The following is a 24,341-nucleotide window of genomic DNA, read 5'->3' as shown; positions in this document are numbered from 1 at the left end:
ACCCAGTGCTGAGCTCACCCAGGATCTTGCTGATGGAGGAGTTGTGCATGTCAGGGAAGGCCTGCAGGATCCTCCTGCGCTCGTCCTTGGCCCACACCATGAAGGCATTCATGGGTCTCTTAATGTGGCCGGAGGAGGGAGGGGGCCGGGCCTCAGCGTAGCTGCCTGGGACAGAAACGGACAGAGCACCTACTGGGAGAGGGCTACAGTCAGATGACCACACTAAACTGGTGCTGGAATATGATATTAATTCCTCCTTAAACTTAATGTCTCTGTCCCAGGGAGGGAACACTACTTGTTATTAACCTTTGGTTGTGAATATTCTAATGCTTATTAGGTAAAGTTTCTTATCACCCACAAACATCCTGCTGTTCAGTTACGATTGTATGAGGCAAGAATAAGCCCAAGCTATATGTTCTCATTGGTTCTTAGAAGATGTACACTGTAGCTTTTGGATATTTAATGTGTGTGTATATATATATATATATACACAGGGGGCTAACCATGCTAGATAAGTATATATTTTTTATCATGTAAGAGCTATTTAATTTAATGTTTTGAAAAATGTGTAGTGTTCCTTTAATAGAGCACAAGCCGCAGCTTGTTCTGTGGCTTAATACCTGCTTGTGACACTTGGGAGTTTTTTCAACTTCGCAATGGACTTAAAGTGGATTATTGCAAAAACAACATTGTATGGACACGTGTATGTCAACACTACCAGCTAGCACACATTTTGGCATGAACAATGATTCACTTTCCTCACCTACATTTTCCATCCTAACTTCTCAGTTTCTCAATAAAGCTTCAAAACTTCAATACGATTGTATTTACATCTTTACAATATGTTTATTGATATATAAGAATCTGGGCATGATGGAATCTAATTTCAGATACCTTATATGTCAGTGTGATATTCTAAGGAGGGAATTATAGTAAAATATATAATGGTAACCATTGCAGTGCCTTTGAAATAACACAACTAATTATACTATCTATTACTTATTAGCATCAATGTGTTACTTCCTAACACTGAAGAGTATTAAATATGCTCCTCCAGGGACACCTACCCTCAGAGTCACTGCTGAGGTGGTCCTCGGTGCTGGGCCGGCCATGTCTGACATCACCCCGCTCGGAGTGAGAAATTCTCTCGCTGTGGGCAGACTCTTTATACTCCTGTGGTCATAAAAAAGACAAAGACAGGTGAAGTCAGACACTCAGCATATGCACACAAATATTCACACTCGAGCACAAAGGGAATATTTGAATTTGGACCGCAGTAAAAGATGACCTAATGTCCGAGGGTGTTATGTGTTATACGGGTTGCTATTTAAGGTAACGTCCGCTATATCAGCTGCTGTTTAAATGCAGAGCTGTATATGCAAAGAAAGGGATTTATAACACCATGGAGGAGGAAGAATGATGTTTATTGTTTGAGAGAGGAAAGGTCAAGGAGACAAGGCAGAAATGGGAAGGTGACAACTTCTGAATTTGCAAAGCTATCGCACCATTGCCATATTATCTATCATTCATTCTCCTGCTGTAAAACATTATTTATCCCACATGCGCTGGAGTGGAATACCAAAATAGGTCAGTCAACAGTCCTGGTGTTAAAGCAGCAGCACAGGCCCGATGGAGCAGGATAATGGAGAGGAGGAGGAGAGCCACAGAGTACAGTATTATGGAGGACAAAGAGAAGAGGGCAGGTGGCTCAGTCAATGCCACACTGAGGCCTTTGTGGTATTGTGAGGCTGCAGCAGCTGTTGCTCCAGGATGATGCAGGGACCGAAGCTTTAACCACCTCAGAGCACGAAAACCAAGACCAGAATAGAAGACAACTTTTACAACAACCAAAACCCCAAAAAGACAACAACAAGAATTTTTACAATCGGGTTCCAGATGAAATAGATAATTTCAAGAAGTTTTAATAGCTTGCACATAAATAACAAATCTAGATAGATGCACGATACGACCTAAGATTTGTAAGAGCAAGGTTTCCATGTTACGTTACGTTGTTAAAACAACATTTGGTATTTTTCCAGTGTAGAACCTGACCATAGAATAACAAAAAGTACAATAACAGCAGTAAGTACCATCTTTGTCACAGCATACTTCTTTGTCTGTTTTGTGCAGTGTTTACATATCTGCACTTTCCAGAGGGCAACACCTAAAATACTCTTCTGTGTGTGCTACAGCTGGGTTAAGCTTCTGTCAGTTAAATCCTCAAGAGGGGCAAGACTCCCTGTTACACTAAACTAAACCGGACTCTGACCCCTGATTAAACCTCCACATGTTAGTAAGTATAGACATACTGCAGCATTCAGCAGCTAAAGCACTGGAGGTGGTGGAGGCCAAAAACGGAGCTAAAACAGTGTGAATATTCATCAAGTTGTGTCCACATGAATGATAATCGTGCGTCCGACAAGAAATTCTAGTGATCACGATTGTCCAGGGCCAAATTGATATTTATAAGCGGTTGATTACTAGAAAAGAATTGCGTAGCTTCTTTATTATAGTACCAGAAACTGAGGGAAAGGTAACGGCGTACACACACAAACACACTAATTCCGCTGCTCACTTCCTTCTCTCTCACAGACTCAGCTGACATCTCTGACTCGCTTCAGTTTAAAGTTGATTTGTTTGAAATGACGCAGCAATGTCAACACTGATCATCACATAATGATTCTTAAATTAGTTTAATCTTTCTTCAGAGCAGCGCGGGCATTCATCAGCCCGTCTCGCTCGCTCTCTTCCCCTCTCACTGACATGCACACAAAAACAGTGTGATCGGACATACGTATAAATCCACACTGGGTAAAAATAACTTAGTCAATGTCCGAAGACCCGGAGGGGATGGTGGGGCGCGCTTGCTTTTCACGTTCCAATCATGTATGAAAAGACCCCAAATGAACACTGTAAGTGGACTTAGTGGAGCTGTGCATGGCTCCCTGGGGGTCTGCCCCAGACTTGGTGGCGCTGTCGCCGGGCTGGGTGCTCGCTCCCTCGTGATGTGGAGCTGTCTGTGGTCCCTGCGTCCATAGCCAAGGTTTTTTTTTTTTTTTTTAATAAAACAATGTTGTTGGAATGGAAATAATGCTTTTAAATTTTTTTCAATGTCTGTGTAGGTTACTCACTGTATGGGGTCTATGTTAGAAACCAAAGCAGAAATTCTTTAACACCATATACTTAAGCATTTGTATATATTTATCGAAAGCCATATCGTCATTGCAACATTCAACAACGTTATTGCATATCGCATGTTTTCCTAATATCGTGCAGCCATAGTGTGTGTTTGTGTGTTAACTGGGGGCGATCAACTCACCATCTTTTCCCCGCCGTCCCTGTCTCTCTCTCTTTCTCGCCCGCCGCTGCCGTTGCTCTTCAGGAGCAGCTGGGCATCGTGGATGGCCTGTGTGACCACGTCGCCGTCTCCAAGGAAACCTGCAGACAAAAAGCACCAGGCGACAACGAGGTAAACAAATGTGGGGAGCATTGAAAAGAAGAGAAAAATGGCATTAGACACAGAAGTGTCAGAGGCAGCTATGCTGAAATTATGCCGATGACAATGTGCTTTTTAAATTATACAAAAATATTATTTTTGTATTCTCCTACAATAGCTTTGCAAGATTCACAGTTCTTACAAAAACAAGTTCTTATTCATCTCAAACTGCCTGTTATGCAGACCTTATTGATATTTGCTCAGGCCTCCTTAAAAGAGAACTTTCTTCTGACCACCTGTGTGAAGGTCCTGAAAGCTAATGGTAAAACACAGAAAATGGTACATGACAGAACATCATTGAACTAGACCATAGCATAAAGAAATCTGTGACGAGCTGCCGTCATTCTGTCGTGAAAGTGGAGAAGAACTAGCATTTAGAGCGGTCTGTCGCCTGAGCTCTTGTCTCACAATTACTACTTTCACATACATACTGTAAAGTAGCTACCGCTCAGCTTTTCCTGGGTATGTAAAGGTCGAAAAGGCCTCATTTCTAGTGTGATAACCCACAGATCCTGCTTTGAAGTTAACCACATGTTTGTTGCCAGGCGATCATGACTGTGGTGTGTGTGCACAGATGACACATCATCTGTCAATCAAACACTGGGGGTGGTACTGTTCCGAAAGCTCCCCTTGCTCACTTGTCTATTAACTCTCTGGCTACTAGAGCCAGCGCTGACTTCCCTTTTGTTCCTTTTGTTTATGGCATAACATATGCTTTAGAAATGTGAAATGCATTGCTTTTGTTGCCCTGTATGACATGTTTTAAAGGAAAGAGGTGGGAGACACCACCAAGTATGGAAGCTTTGGGTTGAATCGGAGAAGGTTTTACTCCTTTCATTTAAAGCTGCTATGTGCGGATTGTGGCTTTATAGATATCCTGTTTTCTATGTTATGTTTCCATCAGCATTATGTCCCTAGAACCTTATTTACTTCCTGAATTCATTTCCTTCCTCGTAAAAAATCTCCAAAGCCAATGTTTAGAAGAATTAGAAATTGTTTTTAGCATTTCCATCCATGTTTGCAAGCTCACAATCATTTTCTTCCCTGTCTTTGTTGGCAAGTTTCTTGATGCTTTACCACCAACAATTGTGAATCAGTTGAATAATAAGATCAATAATACCAAGACTGAGGAGAAACCCAGAGTTTGTTTTTGTTTGAAAACACAACTCTCCTATTGATACACCTGGTGTCCACATTAACACTTTTAGTTTGAAAACTCTGGTGCTGCGTTTTAGTCCGGACGGGCAGAAACTGAGATATTTGGAAACGATGACGTAGACACTCACAACCGCTTGCTGATTGGGTCTTTTTGGTCACGACGTAGCCTTTGCTGATCATCAGCGTCCTATCACATGACCCTCTTCCGGAAGAAAACAACCGGCATTAGCCTCGGCTACCAGCGTATAATGATAATATAATCATTTACAAGTGTTGTTGAACCCTGTTGTATTTGCTAGCGGCTGTTGTGGAGTTAAATAATTTATGTTACAATGATACAACTGTCTACATGTGTAGGTGACAAGTTATTAGAGACAGTATCTTGAAGAACATGATGTGTAAGCAGGAACGTGGCCTCTCAAACCCTGCAATCGTAACAAAGCAGAAAAACGGAGAGTTTCTGACACCGCAACTTTGATTTGCACAACCTCAGAGAAGATGTGAGGATGTTTTTCTTTTTTTGTCTCCTTCGTGACTACACACTCCCATTTCAATGGAACTCACTGAGGGCAGATCGCGGTGGACTGTGGGACACTTCTCTGTGGAGATCCCTGAGTCTGTAAGCCCCCTGCAGTGCCAGGGATCCCAGCTCCAGGCTCTGGGGACTGGGCGTCTTCCCTAGCTCCATCCCCTTTGGCTTGGAGGTCAGGTTCAATGGTTGACTCGCCTCCTAAACACACAGTGAGAGCAGATGAATAAGGGTGGGGCCACTCACACACATTAAGGCGTAACTGTAAAAGGCGAGGGTGTGCACGTATTCGGTTATGCACAGCAGATTTGACGTGTCGCAGCGCATCTGTCACACCTTTGTAGCGTTTCTGTTCTTTTGTCTTCATGCTCACCTCATCCTCTCTCCCCTTTGTGTTGGTCTATCTCTGCTTGAGAACAAGTCATGCAAATACACTTCATCCTGAATACACACCTACACACACACACACACACATGGATGAACCCATTCACACACACTTAAACTACAAACATTAAACCTCTGAGAGAGGGTGTGGTGTATTCTAAAGGCTTTTCAGCCTCCACATACCAAGACACTACATTATCTGTTTAATCTGCAGAGCTTTTCTTTAACTACACCAACTGCACACAAAGCGCAACACATACATTCATACATAAACAGTAAGCGAACACATAATCCGCTGTTCCTGCTCCATTGGTGAATGTATTACAAATACTGTGTTTGTGTTGAACTTGGGAATATAGTTTGATGCAGTGAGATGAACATTTAAATAGCTGACATAAACTTCATAGTTATTCTGTGGTGACGTTGTACCTGTCGGAAGGAACTGCTCCTCTTCACTTGGGTGGAGTGAGGGTTCGGTAGCAGCTGCATAGGATAGTCCATGGCTGTGGAGGATGAGTATGGAAAACACTGTCACTGGTTGAAGCTGAAACTTTTTTAAATGTACTGAATATAACAAATTGCAAAATTATAACATTTTATTTGTATAGCTCCAAATCATAATATTCATTATCTCAAGGCCCTTTGCATAAAGGTCAAGACCTTTAAATTCATAGAGAAACCCAACAGTTCCCACAATGAGCAGCACATTGGCGACTGTGGAGAGAAAAAACTCTCTCAATAACCGGAAGAAACCTCTTGAACCAGACTCAGTGTGGGCGGACATCTGCCTCGACCGGTTGGGGTGAGCAGAGAGAAATGGGGAGAAGAGCAGAGAATGGTGGAAAAGAGGGGAGAGAAGAGAGAGACGGGGGGGTGACCAGGAACAGTTGTGCACCATCAGGTTTCAGCTCTGACTGGTTGTGATGAAAACAATAAGAGTGTAAAGATGTTATTATTGATAGCAACAACAAGTCTGATAAATATGACTCAAACCAGCCTAGTGCCGTTCCTTTCTCCCTACCTGTTGTTCCAGTCTCTGGAACAGAGTCTTAGGATCTATGGTGTCAAAAGCGGCACTAGGATCCAGCAGGATTATCATAACGACTTTTCAAAATTCAGCTCAATACTTTATTTCTGGCAGTTTTTAGGTTTTTCTTTTTCAAATAGCAATAGCCGGGACTATTAAAGGAAAAGCTATCATCAAACATAACCAGAATGGCCTAATCTTGAATCTTAGACACATTTCTATTGGCCTGGGGTAAATCGTCTAATTGCCCAAACCAAACTCACACCCCTACAGGCCGTAACTCGCCCGTTCAGTAGAATTAAGCAGTTCTTGTTCCCTTCACAAACACGACATGGAGGGAATTAGCGAGTCATACTGAACAACTAAGAGCTCAGGCCTGAATGTGTGTGGAAGCATTTTAGATTTGATACCTCACAGACGGAGAAATTCATGGCTAAAGGTGAGGTAACACAACGACATCAAAGAGGCTCACGTTTAAGCTTGTCACCCAGATGTGGTGCACTGCACATCCGACTCCTGCACTGGATCAGTTGTGTAACGGGGTAAAAATTATATTCATATGAATTCACTGGTTCAGGCACGGATACAATTAAATAAAAGTGGGCAGCAAGTGAGAATTTAAATTTAACATCTAAATCATCTTATGTGAGTCAGCTATAAGGATTTGTTTTGTTGCGAACGCCTGTGACATCACCTCTGACCTCTTCACGTCCACTCAAATTACTACAGATACCGAACTAGCAAGTACAATGTATTAGCTTTTGATAGCTGCAAGCATGTCGTCGCATAGGAAACTCACTAACACAGAAAAGAGGATTTCAAATTTCTAGCTACAGCTGGCCTCTTCCACACAACCCCACAGTCCTCCAGCATTCATCCGTCAAAACATCCTGAAGCACACACATTTCTTCAAATACAGAACGCAAATGAATGGCTATCCATAAATTCCACCTACAATGTTTTAAAGACTGACTTTGTATCAGTTTGGTTTGAAAAGATAGGGAAGACAAGGTCACCCACGAGCAGAGCTTTTAAGACTCGTGAAAGCAAGACCGCACAAAGCTGCGGCTCTCTAAGCGGTGGCCTCTATAGCCTGCTAACTGTACAAGCATGAGTGTATGAAAGGTGCTATTTGCCATATTGTTCAACTGAAGTCTACATTTGTATCTCACCTATGCCTTTTCATTTCTCTGTAATACAGGCCTTGAGTTGAGGTGTACAAATATGCTGAAATTTCTCTTGAAAAGTACCCGAGCGCGAGGATTTACCAGCACGGATGGACGGTGACAGCAACTTTTCAGCACTAACTTTCTGGCCTTCAGAGAACACAGTCATTGTCAGCTAAGTCGCGTGTTCATTCACCCTTCATAACAGGCCACGTAAGAATACAATATGAAAGAACTGATAAACCCCAGTGTTGTCAGTGTATGGAAGCCTTGGACCAAATAGAATAAAGCAAATTACTTATCAAAATAAAATGAATTTCCAGAGTTGTAAAATCCTGTCTGATATTATTATCAACCATTGTGTAGTGATTTGTGCCAGAAAGAAATCAAACAGGCCCTCAATCGTATATTAGAGGAATCATTTCAGTAGATTCACATAAGGATGCACTTCTTATCCTCCCAGGCTACATGCGGAAAACACATATATCATGAGAACACCTCTTGGGCTTGTGCGTGCCGCTGGACAGATTCTCCGGATTGTCCCAGATTGCCCGAATAAAAGCTCATCTTCTGCACATTTAACTACACAACAGCTGTTGGCAAAGACAACAGGGTCAGCAATGCTCGTAATTAATTATATTACCATTCTACACTGGTAGCCAAGGCTAATGCCAGTGGTTTTCTTCTGGACCGGTGTCATGTGATAGGAGGCTGACGAGGCAGCAAAGGGTAAGAAGCCGTGATCAAAAAGGCCCAAACAATGAGCGGCTGTGAGTGTCATCGTTTCCAAACGTCTACATGTCGGCTCGTCCAGACATAAACACAGCCTCTGAGTTTTCTAACGAAAACGAGACCAGCAGCGTTTCCATCTCCAGTTTAGTGGATCCAAAACTCCAGAGTAGTGTGGACGAGCAGAGTATTACTTCTACAAGTACTCAGCTGAATACAGTTATCATGTAGTTCATCTTTAAATCAAAATTATGGCATTTTGGCCACATATATTCTTTTCCAGACAAAGGTGAAGACATCTGTTCAGTGTCTTGCCCAAGGACACTTTGGCATTCAGAATGGGGGAGACTGGGATTAAATTGCCCTTCTTCTGGTTAGTGGACGAACCGCTCTACCTCCTGAGCCACAGCCACCCAAGTTGCAGAGTGGAACATCAGATTCCAGCTCTAACCCAAGAACCGGCCATAAAAGAAACTGAAACTGAGGCAGATACAAATATCAGGTCTGTGTGATGAGGAAACTGTAACTTATCTCAAATCAATCAATGCTTGAGACAGAGCTGTTCTATTTCTGTTCCCTTTTTCCACATTGCTTTAGTTGATTTGTGATTTGATGGGCACTTTTTGAATTACATCATCTTGTTGTGTCCTCTTCCAACTCCCAGTTTAATCGAGCCATCAACTGTTATTACAACCAATATCTGGATCAAAACCTCTCTGCTAGCTTGATGACTGACCTGGCTTGCAGGGGATTGGTTGCAATGGCAGGGTCATCTGGGGGTCAGAGGTGACCTGGAGGGACTGGGCGCTGGTGTGGAAAGCCGGGATCATCACGTAGGGCATGTTCACCTGCTGGGACAGGGCAGGACAAACACACCTTACAAAAAAGCTCAGGTTTCTGATCAGCTCATGTAGAGGCCTTATCGCCTGCTGCTCGTGCTGTGATGTGTGGAGATGTGTGAGTGTCTTGAGAGGAGCTGACCTGGATCTGCTGCTGGAGCAGGTTGATCTTGTGCTGCTGCTGGATCAGCTGCTGCTGTTGTTTGGCAATCTGAGACACAAAACATGTTCATTTTCACACACAAGGGTATGCAAGTGGCACAGTGACACAAGTGGCCACGGTCCCTTCTTCAATCATCATCTCAGCTTGAAACACCACAACATACCACACTGCGTACACATTTGATTATATAATATTTAAGTGAAGCCAGTTTGGATGTTTTCAATGACAGCAACTAATCCATTCATCAATTTTGGAACCTACTTTTTGAAGAAATATGAGATTTGGGGAATAAAATCATAATATCACGAGAGTATTGCGAGAAAAGAGTAAATCATTTACGAGAAAAAATATATGACGACTATAATCTGGTAATATTACAGCTTTATTCTTAATTATAAATTTATAAGAGTAAGGTTTTAATATCATGAGAATGCAGGTAATTTCCCCCTTTTTGAAAAATATCCCGTCTACATTTCCCGTCAAAAATGAGCACAAACGCTAGAACACAAACGACAAAGTCTCCATCAGCGATCCGACAAATGCCAGAGAAGAATGATGTGGTCTGAGTAATATTGAGCAAGGTTGTGAATCCCCGTAATGGGGTGCAGTGAAGATAAATTTAGATGCAAACTGATAGACCAAGCAGTGTTAACTAGTGGTGCACCGATGTATCGGCCGTATATCGGTAGCGGCCGATATTCGGCTCGTTTACTGCCATCGGCGTATCGGTAATAAACTTGACTTTCACCGATAACATTGGCCGATATTCATTGGTATGTTTTCTGCAGCCTGCCAATCTGGCATCCAGATTATGGTACACTGACGCCGGGTTTACACCGGGCGCTGAAGCGCCGCGCAGCGCAGCGCCAAGGAAAGCCAGGCGCCTCCCATCCCCCCCCCCTGTTCAACCTTTGTGCGGTTCACATGGGCTGCGATGCGCCGCGCCAGCGCCCTTCACCGATGGTTTCGGCGTGCGAGCGAGCGTATCGCGCCAGGAAACAGACTGAAAAATGATTTTAAACGATATAAATGACATATTTTATATGATATAAATGATCAAATATGCATCCCATACTTTGTATTCCCCTTCTGTTGTCCTGGAGTTTTAATTTTCCCAATTTTCCCAATCACATAATTAAATGTCCCCCTCTGCCCATCCGCTACAGCCACACAAGCAGTCATATAGATAAAAAGAGAGGGGTGGGGGGGGCTATGAAGACCATCATCATTTACTCCCGAACCCCGACATTCAACGGGTACAACAACAAGCGGAGAAAGCAGAATCGCGGGCTGACCGGCGCGGAGAAATGCGCGTCCTGTGTGAACCGCCAGGCGGCTGCGCGCTTGAGAATGGCGCGGCGCGCCGTGGCGCTGCGCTTCCGCGTCCTGTGTGAACCCGGCGTAACGCTGCGCGGCGCGGGGCGGCGCTTCAGCGCCCGGTGTAAACCCGGCGTTACACACCAAGAAGGCCACATGCAAGTAATAAACAAATATCGGTATCGGCTATCGGCTAGATTGTTGTTTTAAATATCGGTATCGGCCAAGAATTTCCATATCTGTGCATCCCTAGTGTTAACCAAACTAGAGAAACCGGTAATAATTGGCAATTGTTATTGTTTTGTGGTGCATGGCCATGTATGTGGTAAACTGTGATGACATTGTTTCCCAAGCGCTTTGTTATACATGTACACACAAGGTTTCTGAAAATCGGCACTTCAGAAGGTGTTTGTAAAGATCTCAGATTGAGTGCCTTAAAACGCTGTTTGAATGAATGAGACTAAACACAGAGGAAAACGCTTGTTTTGCAGAACATCCATATAAGTGAAGACAGGGCGTAAATCTCCCACCTCACTTCTCCTTTCTGACAGTTGTGAATACCACGGAAAATGTCAACGTCAATGCAAATTTGATTCCACCAAGAAAGATTACTTTACAGTTGTATGTGTCTGATTTGCGTAATTCTCTCGCTTCTTCACATGCAGTCAAAACACAAACAGCAATGCACAAAGAGGACTCTCAGTTCCTGGGTCTGTTTAGTCAGAAGGTTCAATCACAGCTGTTATCAAGATAACAGTCAGTGCGGACCCAGACATTTGTTTTAATGTTGGCTTGTCTTGTTGATATTTGGCAGCAGATGCCTGGATTGCGAGCGGTACCTGTTCCTGCTGCTGTCGAGCCAGCTCCATCTGCTGCTGCTGCTTCTCCAGCAGCAGGGCGGCCATGTTCCTCTGCTCAGAGTGCGCCCCCAGCAGCTGCTCCCTCAGACCACTCAGCTGGTTGATCATCATCAACAACTGGAGCTCCTTCTCTGCCAGAGACTCGGGGGTACCTGGAGGGGGTAAGAGGTGCGTCTTGGTTATGTTACTACGCATGTTGTCACAATGTATCCAAATTTTAGAAAGAACACCAGCAAAAAACAATCATTTTCACAGCAAAATGATGCAAAACAATATTTCACAAAGCCAGGTATCACATTTGAAATAAAGCAAATGATGTTAATAGCAGATTTTAAACATAAAAAAGATACTTGTGTGTGAAATAATTCTACCGTATATAAATGGTATAAAGGTGCGGACGGTGTCTGAAAGCTGACCTTTCAGCTGTCCTGCCCGCACTGTGCTTTTATCCAGAAGCTTCTCCTTCCAGTCAGCATTCAGCAGCTTCTCAATGGTGGGCATTACTGTTAACAGGACACAACAGGCTGCATTAGATGGTGTGAAAAATATTTTCTGTCAAATAAAATCCAACGCCAAACTTCTGTCTCAGGTTCTCCTCTGCCTCCCTAATGGCATTGATTGAAGAAGGCATTTGAGGTGGCGAAGGGCAGAGGTTGTTTGTGTGTCTGGGAGAAGTTTTGAGTGTTTGAGTGGATCAATATTTGGGCAGAGGAACAATCCAAGGTCAGCGAGTAGAGAGAATTTGAGAAAAAATTAAGGCGAGGAGTGCAGGATGGTGAAAGACTTGAGGGCAGGCAGAGTCTTAGGAGCATCTTGAAGAGCAGCCTTCTCCTCCGCATGTGAGGGACGGAGCAAAATCGTACAAAAACAAAAAGCACCCAGATTCCCTGAAACCCATTCAGGAACCAAACAGCATCCTCGCCTCGCTCGAAAATCGTCGCTTCTACACATCGATTTTCAGCAGACTTTATTGTTTAATGCTGAATAGCAGCAGAAGGTAGTGCACTTAAACCCATCAGATGTGGAGTCGTCAAAGCCTGGCCGGTGAGAAAATTGTGTATGGAAGTGTATATGCAGTGTGTGAGCAAGAGAGAGAATGATGAGGTGAGAGGTGCAGGACGGACACAGACTGTGGAGCTGCACTGATACAAAGGTTTCAAATGGTGAGTACTCAGATCCAAACACTTTCTTGTCTAAAATATAAACAACTGCCTCAACTTCAGTTTTAATTGATTTGATGAAATGTGTACGGATCAATGATCACAAATCAAACATCAGATAAAAAGAGACACTATATGCAAATTTGAATAATCCCCTATAGAGCCCTGGAAGAGGATAAGTTTTGCATTCTTTTGCAATACTTTTATGTTACCTCACAATAGTTTCTCTTTTGCATTTCATTATAGGTGCATATCTAAGAGTGCAAGGTAATACAAACTCTACTCTACTCTATGTACAGCTTATTAGGCTCAGGTCGGGTGTTATCAAGTCTACTGACTCATGCTGATGAACACACTCGATTATCAAACTATTGGTCATACAAAACACAGACTACCTGTGGCATCCTAGCTGTAGTAACTTAGCGGGTACCAGCAAGTAAACTCAGTGTCACTGTAACACACAAACTGCTCAGTGTCTGCGACAACCTCCGTTCACCAATGGAAGTGAGCTACGTTGAAATCAAATCAAAGAGAAAAAAAACTGAAAGTCTGTCAGGTTCGGGTCGGGCTCGTTAAGTTTTCTCTCGGGCTCGGGCGTGTTCAGACACAAAACCTATTACGATGGAACACAAAAGTAATCCTCAAAATATTGATCTCTTCGGGGCTCCACAGTCTTCCTTTAACTGGAGCTCATTTTTTTATATGTTTTAACTTGTTTACAACCTGCGTGATCATCCTGTCTGACTTTGTTGAAGTGATGTTCAAGTGCTCTCAGACACCCGCAATTACTTTTGCATAACAATGTTATTCCATTAAAGCCAATAGAAATAATGTCCACAATTACTACAAGGCTAAAGCTCTATTCAGATATGAACAGAGATTCTCCGCTCAGACGCGCTCACAACAAGGTGAGAGGAGGTGCAGCAGGGACAGGTAGGACATAATGTATTCATTCTTCTGCATCATTCCTTAAAACCAAAAGCTCTCTTGACACATTCTTCTGTGTTTTCTACATGTGTTTCATTTTTGCATCTGTCACTTGTTTGAAACATCATCAAGACCCCCACTCTCATGGTGAATCCTCAGGAGGATCTCATGCTTTTTTTTTCCATATCAGCTCTGGAGAAAGAGTCTCTCACTCTGACATTTACGTTCTTTCATACAGCCTCACCAGAGAATGTCAGGAGATTATCCGGAGTTCAGTTCATATCTGAAAGCAGCAGTGAGTTTACTGCCATGCTAGAGACAGTGCATGCTACATGCTAACAGTTTACCACTTTCACCATAGCTGCTTTCAGACATGCACTGAACTCCGTATTTTCTCCAGAGGAGGTGCATCTCTGCAGAGGATCTCCCGCATCGTTGTGCATGTGTGAAAGGCAAACTGCCTATACGCTCCATGGCCAATTCTCTGGACTTTACCCGTACTTATACTACACTGTGGAGATACTCCTTGAATATAAAAGTCCTATTTTTGAACATTCAATGTGCACAGCCATGATTCATCTTCTAAATAAAATGTTCACAAACAGGAGATATTTTTCTTATTCTTATGTTATTTAGACACACCTTCCTTGAAGTTGGATTGCACTTCTGGTCGATCATGCTTCCTGACCTCCTTGAGTCCCATGGGGCTCTGCCTGTGAGTCAGCTCCTTACCTGGCGAGCCCTCCTGTCAGGACACAGAGAAAACAAACAGACAAATCATGAGCGCAGGATCAGGAAAAGCACGTTTACTTCTTTGACATATAATAAACTGGGATGCTCCCCACATTTCTTATGGGCCTGTCACCAACTTCTCTTGCTCTGTCCTGCTGATGTCCTTACCGAAGGGGAGCGGGACAGCGGTGGGGTTAGTTGGCGGGCCTCCAGTGGATGACTTCCTGACCAATCGCGTGAGGGAGATGTTTTTGGGGGTTCCACGATGGTAATGACTCCGCCTCCTTCACCAAACTCTTCCTGTTCTACTTTGACACCAACACCTGCCATGCTGACATTCCCGCAAGAGAGGAGGTGCAGCGCAGGAGGGCTGGGATCAACCATTCTGTTGTAAGACAAACACAACGCACAACTGTCATGCACAGCGGTGCTTTGAGCTAAATGCCAAGCAAAATGTTAGCTACTGTGTAATGTTAACCACGGTCTCCAACATGTCGATTGCGATGTTGCTGATGGGAATATAATTTGTTTTTGGGTGTTTGGTCATAAACCAGAGCAGAGGTTTTGAGACGTTTCAGTCCAAACCAAAAATAGTGAAGCTTAAGTTGATGAAAAGTCGGGATCACCAAAATAAATCCTATACTCTTTAACCAAGCAAACTGGAAGTAGGGGTGCTGGGGGGGCTGCAACTTTATTTGGATTTGCACCAAATTGCACACCTACTTCATAAATATCATGTTTTTTTTCATCAAGATCCATGAATAGAAATGTTGTTCTTGCTACCAAGTAGGAAGTGGAAACAAATGACTGGACCTGCCCCCTGATCCAGATCCACACCAAACGTCAGTGGGTTCCTTAGCAGAGGTTATGTATTTAAAAAGCTTTAATTTCATTTTCTAAATTAAAAATTTTAGTGTAACATAGTAGAAAACCCAAACCAGTTATTTTTTACAATATTTGAATTAATTTTAGAATATTCATTGTATTTTGAGTGTAGCCTATCTGATCCAAAAATGTTCACCATGACATAGATGTCATGTAGCGTAAAATGTTCTTTAACTGCTATAAAATGTTGCTGTCTCTTCAAATGAATACAAAAATCATGAATGTTGGGCTGCTGTATTTTGACATAACGATCTTTTTCACTCATAACAATCACGGCCACTTTGCTGTTTTTTTTTTATTGCAGTTTAGCTGCAGATGTTTCACATTAACACCCTGTATACCTGGGAAAGAGGGATTACGGCTATGATTTTATATTCATGGTTGTGATCAAAGAAGGAAAGATCAGATGTGATTGAAAGTTGTTGGAGTAAAAAAGTACATTATACTAGATCCATCCAGACAAGAAGGGGGGGGTTGGAGTCTCTGCTTTCTGAAGTGTGTCTTTCCAATTAGGAGCCACTGTTTTAGGTCAGTGGTCAAAGGTTAGCTGCTGGTTGTGTTACCATCAGCTCAAGTCACAGACGCTAATTGTCTGAGTGTGTGTATGAGTGAGTGTGTGTGTCTGACAGTAAATAATAGGAGGGTATAGAGGAGGGAGGCAGACAACATCTCAGTGAGGGAGAGAGAGGAGAGAGAGGAGAGAGAGGAGAGAGAGTGAGGGATGTTTGAACCACAGTGAACTTGAACAATCAACTTGAGCTTGCGTCTGTGTGTGTGTGTGTGTGTGTGTGTGTGTGTGTGTGTGTGTGTGTGCGTGCGTGCGTGCGTGTGTGTGTGCGTATGCATGTGTGTTATTTCCCAGCTCTGCAGCAGGAGGAAAGAAAAACACAGCAGACAGCAGAACAAAACAAACAGAACACACAAGGGCAAAAAGTGCACATATATATAAAGAGGCAGAAAAAAAGCCATTGTTGGAGCCAGGGAACAAAGGAAGCCGGGACAATGGGGGAGAGGCTGACAAAAGCCGCCGGCCGGAGGAAACAGGCCGGATAACAATGCCAGCGGAATGTGCCGACCAACTCGGGAACACGGCAAAAAAAAAAGCGGAGCGCCACCATTCTGCGGGAAGCATAATAATGATTAGAGCCCCCCACCACTCCGCATCACCCAGCTCTCCCAGCCTGAACACTGTGATTCTGAACAAAGCCACCTGTCTGCCAGGGTCTAAGGCTCCAAACCTCAGTCATGTGCGTGTGGGCACGTATAGGTGCATGTTTATGTGTGTTCTACGCTGCACAATAAAATGCAGCTTTGAAGGGAAAACAGTAAAGACCAGGTCATTTGCTACAACCTGAGATGCAATGAGTTCGGCCTCTCTGTGGTCGCTGGCTGGTGATCTTCTCCACATCGGAACTGATGAAATAAAAAACTTGGGGCAACACAAAAGTGTGTTCAAACAGGCACAACAGCTCAGCCAGAGCACTATCACTGATTTAATTCTGTGTGACGGCTCAACACAATTAACGTGTTGTTCACCTCCAGTTAAAACCTTCTTAGAATTACAGGTGCAAAGTTTAACCATAACTTAACACTTGTGTTTACATTCTTTGTGTCCTTACTGTTTGCTTGAGGCCTGACTCACATGATCAGGGCCATGTTTGCTAGCTACCACTATCCTTTGTGCTTTTAGCTTTAGTTTTAGCTGGCACAATACGACATCTCCTTGGCAAACTGCCACCACCAACTACGAGTCGGCGAACTGAGTGAAACTGTCAGCAGCAATGTGTATGTCATCACCTGCATTTTCATGTGGGTACATACCTGCTGATACTGTTAAAATACACTCAAAATATCTGCTTATTAACAGCTCCACAGCACCTCTAGTGGTCAAAAACTCCACAAGGTTCCTTTAAGTTCTACTAAGACGTTGCCCCCTAACTTAACTCTCTCAAACTTAAACTGTTACTGCAATCTGACACTAATATTGTGTAAAGTATAAATATCACTATGATAATATGTGTCTTATAAATAAAGGTGAATACATTGTGAGTCATCAGCGGGTCGTACTCTAACCAGAAGGTCGGCGGTTTGATCCCAGTCTTCCCCAAATTGCCCCTGATGGCTGTGCCATACTCAGAGATGAATGAATGTGTCTTTGAATGGGTAAACGGCAGACAAAAACTGTACTGTAAAGCACTTTGAGACTAGAAAAGTGCTTTATAATTGCTATAGACACAGACTATTTACCATTGTTGACATGCAGTACCTCTGCCATTAAGATGATTACACTGTTGAGTCTCTCAGAACTAACAAGGTCCATTTCACTTCCTATTGGTCAAGTGAGTCCTGTGACCAATAACAGCCTAGTCAGATAGGATCAACAAGATAGATTGAAGATTGATAATAAAAACCCAAATTTGACATTTTCAGGTATTGATTCAGAATTTCGATGCTAAACATGGTAATAACCTTTTGTTATCGTCCATTGGGCCGATTGCGTAACAATGACAAAGAATCACAATCTCACATGTGCTGCTGCCTTCCAGTTGCACTGAATGTGAATAACATGTTTAAAAGCAGAACTAGACGAGCAGATTTAAGGGTGATCTCTAAATGTATAAACCCAGTGTTAATGAGTGTGAATTTATTCATTTATATAATGAAAAGCCCCCCCTGAGTTTATTAATTTATTCATTTTACACAAACAATAGGTTAGAGATGTAATGATTCAAACCAGTTTTACCTGAATGGTAGAGGGGGGTGACACATTGGTAGAATCAAGTAAAATATTTAACATAAGTGGATGTACTAGCTTACTGCTGCAGCTGCTGATAAATCTACCGCTCATATCACTTGTACTGTGAAAGCAACTTCCACTAATTTGTGTAACAAGATCCACTCTTTGAGTTATTCAAACTCAGACAACCACATCTTACTTTATATATAAACCCTTTCACTATACAATGATATATATCATTATCACTGTATAAATTGAGGCCATTCCTTTTTCTACTTCTACTGTTACTTTTATTTTAGCAAACTAGTGCAGTCGTAATGCAAGTAGAGATGGCAAATATGGTTGGATTCAATATACATTATATCATTATATAGATAGTTTTCCAATGTAGATACTGAATATTGGACAAAATGTCTGCAAAATTACACATGAAATATTCAAAATGATTGTTTAATGCAATTAGTTATTTATTAAATCAGATAACATTCTTAATAGACGTAAAACTAAAAACCTTAGTTTTTACTTGTTCAAGAAGACAAAAGATATTTGAAAAAAGAATAACATGATATTCAAACAATGTGATTGTTGGGATATAAAAAAAATCTGTTGCTGCTGTGTGACTTTTTGCTTCAGATCTTTTACTGTAAATGACAGGAAGAACTTGTTTTCCCTACCTTTCAATCTTCCTTTGGAATTTGGACTGAAGAGCAAATCGGTACAAATCAGAAAAATGTCATGTCATGTTAAACCAGGTGATCCAGTTACCAATAAGGAGAACCACATTAACAGCTTCTTGGGTGTGGACATGGTGCTTTCCTATAACCAGGCGACGTAATAAAAATCATCTGCCTTTTGCCAAATGAGTAATATTGTTACCTCATTTCAAAACAAAGCCACTGGTCTGCCAAGTGTGTGAATCCTATAAAATCCATTTCAAACAGTTGCCCTGTAGCACATTAAAAACAGCTGTAAGTGGAGGACCAACAGCACTCCAACTCATCTGATGCCACCTGCTTGACTACTGTTGACTTTGATATCACACTGTGTGTGTGTGTGTGTAGATGTGTCTGAATCTTGTTTCAAAGGTTTAACAGAACAACTTGGTTCTTCAGTTGTAGTGTCTTTCCACGCTGACACTGTACTCGCCATCTGCGGTAACCACTGGAATAAAATATCAGCCATCGGCAGCTTCAAACCCACAAGGATCTGTATCAGCCTAATCTCGTCTGATTGCTATTTTCAGGTTTGGTGTGTGGTTTTGCAGAGCATTAGGAAGGAATGAGAATGGAGGGGTGGAGAGGGAAAGGCGGCAAATTGTTTAGCCAACACGGCAGCAACCGCTGTCGGTACCGACGAGGGGTTGATTGTGTGACGGCGGGGGGCCGGACCTGGCAGTGGCAGCACACTGAGTTTTGTCCCACGCTGGAAGTTATTCCTGGGTCTCCCCTCTACGTTCCACAGAGGCTGGACCGTAGAGCGGCCACAGGTGGCTTTCACACGCCTCCACACACACACACGCACACAGACAGTGTGCGTGTGTGTGTGTGTGTGTGTGTGTGTGTGTGTGTGTCTGTGTGTGTGTCACCCAATGCAGAGGTATGCACAGAATCTCAGCGACCCACAGACCTGTTGACAGCAAGGAATGTGGCAAGGTGTGTGTTTTACAAACAACATTTTTTTTAACAATGCCTTTAGTGTCTTAGCCGGAACAATGCAAACCAGTCAAGGTTATCGCTTCCTTCCACATCACTCTCATCTAGTTAAACACACACTTAGCCTATCTGCAGCTGACTGCACCCATGTGGAACCCGACCTTGTGTGTGTGTGTTGCATGACTTGAATAGCCCTGCCTTCTTCCAAGGTTATCTGATTGAGGCCTGTTTTCGAACCACCTACAGTGTTGTTCAGCATTTATAGGCGCTCACCACACGCCGCGGAGAAATCAGAATAAAAGACGTCAGAACAGCTGCAGTTTCACAAAGTAAAACAAAGTGACTGAAAACTACTGCTGGAGACTCCTGAAGGTGTTCTTGAATCCAGATCAGGTGCAGATTGAGGAATTGTTTTTTCATGTCCTGGTGCATTGATAGATTATTTGTTGATTTCTCTCATGGATCTTGATGAAAAAAATATGACATATTTAGGGGACTGATATTTATGGATGTGATATTGAGTGTGTGTGCATGAGTTACAATTAATCCTCACGTCTTGATGAATCCGTGCACACGAGATAAGTGTCAATATACAGAGAGCAGGCACAACAGAAGTCACCTGTATTATGAGCTTTTTTGTAAATGCTTTGAAATAAGAGCCGGCTAGTGTCTAGTGACTTGATTCTGTCATTGTTCCAACGTATCATTTTCATTGTTCACATTGATAGAATTTCCTTGTTGGCTTGTCACTTGGATGATGAAACGATGGTTCATGTAAGTGCTAAAGGTGAAGACTAAAATTGCAAAAATAAACCTAAAATCATGGTGAAGAAACGAGAAAAAGTTATTTTAGAATCATATTGAAGTGATGTGGTGGGGTTGCGATATAGCTGCAGGAAGCATACAACACTTTGTTCATTGCACCACAGACTCACTGCAGGGCCACATGTTGCACTGGTGCTTTTGCTGTGCAGAAAAGAGCAAAATCCATAATTGAGAAAGTTAAATCGTCAAGGACGGCAGGTACAATACCACTACACAGTACCGTGTTTCCATATGTTTGCTATTTACTTATTTTGAGTTGCATGCATCCTAGCGCTAAGGCACAATACAGTGTTAAATATTGTATTGTAAGTGGTGTGCTTGGGTACAATTAGTTTTTATTTAATTTCAAAGTATCTCTAAGACTTGTTCTTGGAAAGTGAGAATGATAGAATAAAGACATTAACCTTGCACGTCAGCTCTCTCTGGGAAAGGCTGGTCGGTGCTGTCTCTCTGCATATTAACACTTATCATGAGCAAACAAATGAATCAAAACGTGGGAATGAAACAATAAAAACATTGGAACTACTTAATAGAAATGTGGGAATGAATCTTTTTAGTAGCATTTTCCGTGCAGGACGTAGTGAAACATGGCTGTCATAGAAGGCCTTTTTAGTGGTTTGTGCGAACTAACCCTTTCAAAGAAGCTGTTAATGTGCTGTTAAAGAACCCCACTTGTCGTCTTCCCCACTGTGAACTGAAAGCTCCAGTGGCAGCAGAGGAGGAGGCGATGGAGGTTGCCAGGGGGCACAGGGAACATGTCTCCACCTTCAGATAAAAATCAGCTCCTCTCCTTTGAGCTCTCACAACACTGAAACCTTACACTTCCCACGACACAAGAATCACTTCACACAAAACCGTCAGTTGCCCAACAAGTCTTAACACGTAAAAACCTAACATTTCACCCCCGGGGGATTGGCAATGCAAATCCTTTTGGTTGTTCTCGTCCTTTCTTTTTTTTCTTCTCTTCCTTTGTTTCCTTATTCTTTCTCTCAGTGTTTTTCATTCTTCCCCCTCCCGTCGGGAGCAGCTTGTTGGGTTTATATCCTCCTTGTCACTTTCCAACTAGTGCCTGAGGCTGAATAGCATAGAGTGCACAATTGACAGAGAGAGAGAGTCTCAGCAGTGGAGAGCAGCAGGATAAATCTAAAGAGGTTTACTTGGTGATAAGCAAAGAAAGACTTTCTCATTGTCATCCCTGAGACTGACAGGTGTAATGACAGGAAGTTTTCTGCAGGAACACACCAAAGAGAAAAACAAAACAAAGTAGGCCCCTGTCAGCTGGCTCCAGTACAACAATCTATCAAAACTAAAAAAATTATGTAAAATATCTCCCACCTACATCTTTGCATATTTCCATACAAGTTCATCCTACTTGGCCCTGAATGGGAAACATTTAACAATAGGTTTCTCACACAATGTTCAATTGTCTGCGACGTTTCGTGACAGCGCTCTTACGGTAAGTTTGCAACCTGCTGTGCTGTCGTGTTATAACAAGTGCGGAGCGATGTATAAACAAATGTTTGGGGAAATGTTTCATAGTTGGCTGTATTTGCTTAAGGTTGATAGAACAATCCAGTGCTCTGTGCCAGCTGGTACCTATACATGCCCACAGGGCCTGACCCAGGTCGATCACTGCGAGAGTTTCCAGTAAACTGAAACATCGCTGGTGGAAGCTGAATCTGATATGTCATAATCATGTTATTAAAAATCTGCTTGTGAATCAACTGGTTTCTGGAAACCTAAACCTCTGATTAGTAATCTGAGAGGGATATCTGTATGTACATTCAGCACATCAGAGAAAAAGTTTAAGTTTAAGTTGGTCAGGAGTTTATGGATAAAGAAGAAAGTTTAATTTAAAATAAATAAAATGTAAAACTGAGAGTAAAATGAAAAAAAACGCTGCTTTTATGTCTAAAACTAAATTCAAGACAACACACCTGTCATCCCATCCGTACCCCTCCTCTCTTTCAGTCGTCTGTACTGACCTGCTGCAGCCGGGGGGATGTGAGTGGATTCAACGGCGCTCCCAGACTGGAACTGAGCAGCTGACACAAGTCATAGCGGCTGGTGCTCCCTCACCACTAACGCCTGTCTTTTCTACTCCTCTGCTACCCCTGACCCAGCCAACCTCCCCTTCCTACACCTCCTCCTACCCCCATCTCTCCACTCATGAGGGGGTAGTACAAAGAGCCTCTTCACATCCCACCGCACAGGGGCCTCATTTGCATAATTAGCATGCTGTTGCAGGTAACCGTTCGCCGGAGCCCTGATGTGCACGATACCGATCTAACATCAACCCAACCGAATCTGTGATAAGATCGTAGTTTCAGACACTTTCTAACAAAGTTGGCTCTATCCTCAGTTATTATTTCCTGGACATGTGACCAGAACTGGGGAGAGCCATGTTGTCCAGGCCAGAGAATAACACAACATAGAGACGCTGTTAAAGCTGTTAAAGCTGTTAAATAAAATTTTTAATTGAGGAGTGAAGGAACTGGGAAATTTCAGTCTGTAGTCGCAATATGCAGATCTTTACAGCAGAAATACACAAAAACAACATTAAAATGTTCTCATTTGCCGGATGCTTTTATCCAAAGTGACTTACAACTGAGGGACGACCCCAAAGCTTCAGTACAGCAAGAAACATGAAGTAAGAACTAAGAGTTAAATCAGTTGAACAAGACAAAGTGATGGAGACTAAGCACAGAAGTTCACTGAAAGTGCACAGTAAGTGCTAGTTAAACATGTTAGAGCTGCTATACTTAGAAATAATACCCACCTACCATCTGACTACTGGAGAGTCACACCAAGTGACCTTTCAGATGAGAGGTGAAACATTGTCAAGAACCTTAAGCAATTCCAGGTGCCTTCAAACATGAAGCTTCCTATATATATATATAATATTAACACCCTCCTTCTTTTAGCGCACATGTTGAATGTTGGCTCTTTTCCCTTTGTTTCTATCTGATGCAGTTGTACTCGCTGCTTCTGTAGCAATATTGCTACAACTGACTACGTAAAAATACGTTCTCTTATTAAGCTACAGAAAATCATGTCTATTGTATAGTGTTTGCATCTTTGGTAAAAAACAATTTTTTTGACAATATCTTCGTGCAGTGATTACATTTTGCAATCTTATTCTGTCTCCAGTAGTGTACATAAACCACGAACAGATTTTACTGATTAATACAGTTAACAGTAAAAAATTATATTTCAATCAGACCAGCTTCACGATCTCTATATTCCTGGTTCTTTGTAACCATCTGACCAGATATTCTTCGCCACAGGTTTCACAGCAAACCGACTGTCACTAAACTGACCCCGCAGCATGTCAACATATTGCTGTTTCTGAATAAAAACCCAGCAGACACGCTGTCCATAACGCTGACAACTGAGTGGGACCTGACCTGTTATTAGTGTGACTGCTCACTGATCACTCTCCTGTTCACCAGTGTGACAAGCAAGAGCAGGTGTTACAAAGAGGTCTGCCTGCCAAAGATGGTCAAAACTTTATGGAAGTTTTGATGGACAGTCAAATGGGCCACAGAGACAGAACCCGGTGCTGACGATGGCCAACCTGACTGTGACGGACAGGTCAATGTGTATGTGAGAAAGAGAGCGAGAGAAAGAGAGAAAGAGGGCAGGGCAAATCTGCACACAGCTCTGCAATTATGACATTTTGAGGTTATTATGAGAAGTGTAAAGAAATTTGAATCAATATTAAATGTGTTAAATTAGATGGAGGCCTCCACAGT

General features: G+C 42.6%; 1 protein-coding gene across 7 annotated transcripts in view; it reads right to left on the bottom strand.

The window, feature by feature from the left end:
- Positions 1–24,341, bottom strand: part of LOC117760902 (transcription factor SOX-13-like) — a 46,400-nt gene that overhangs the window by 7,770 nt on the left and 14,289 nt on the right. For 3 of the 7 annotated variants that reach the window (XM_034584295.1, XM_034584293.1, XM_034584297.1), the window contains 12 exons: positions 14,656–14,872; positions 14,398–14,500; positions 13,408–13,441; positions 12,085–12,173; positions 11,648–11,820; positions 9,471–9,539; positions 9,226–9,340; positions 5,997–6,070; positions 5,219–5,384; positions 3,320–3,438; positions 1,068–1,173; positions 19–189 (listed from right to left, as the gene is read on the bottom strand). In XM_034584295.1, coding sequence (XP_034440186.1) covers positions 19–189; positions 1,068–1,173; positions 3,320–3,438; positions 5,219–5,384; positions 5,997–6,070; positions 9,226–9,340; positions 9,471–9,539; positions 11,648–11,820; positions 12,085–12,173; positions 13,408–13,441; positions 14,398–14,500; positions 14,656–14,871 — 1,435 coding nt within the window. In that variant the 5' untranslated portion in view covers position 14,872. Of the gene's footprint in view, positions 1–18; positions 190–1,067; positions 1,174–3,319; positions 3,439–5,218; positions 5,385–5,996; positions 6,071–9,225; positions 9,341–9,470; positions 9,540–11,647; positions 11,821–12,084; positions 12,174–13,407; positions 13,442–14,397; positions 14,501–14,655; positions 14,873–22,571; positions 22,677–24,341 lie in introns of those variants that run through there. The other 4 variants (XM_034584296.1, XM_034584294.1, XM_034584298.1 and 1 more) reach the window with 4 other exon arrangements.

Source organism: Hippoglossus hippoglossus, chromosome 5 (genome assembly GCF_009819705.1).
Source record: "Hippoglossus hippoglossus isolate fHipHip1 chromosome 5, fHipHip1.pri, whole genome shotgun sequence".
NCBI lineage: Eukaryota > Metazoa > Chordata > Actinopteri > Pleuronectiformes > Pleuronectidae > Hippoglossus > Hippoglossus hippoglossus.
This window is presented reverse-complemented; position numbering and strand designations above follow the sequence as displayed.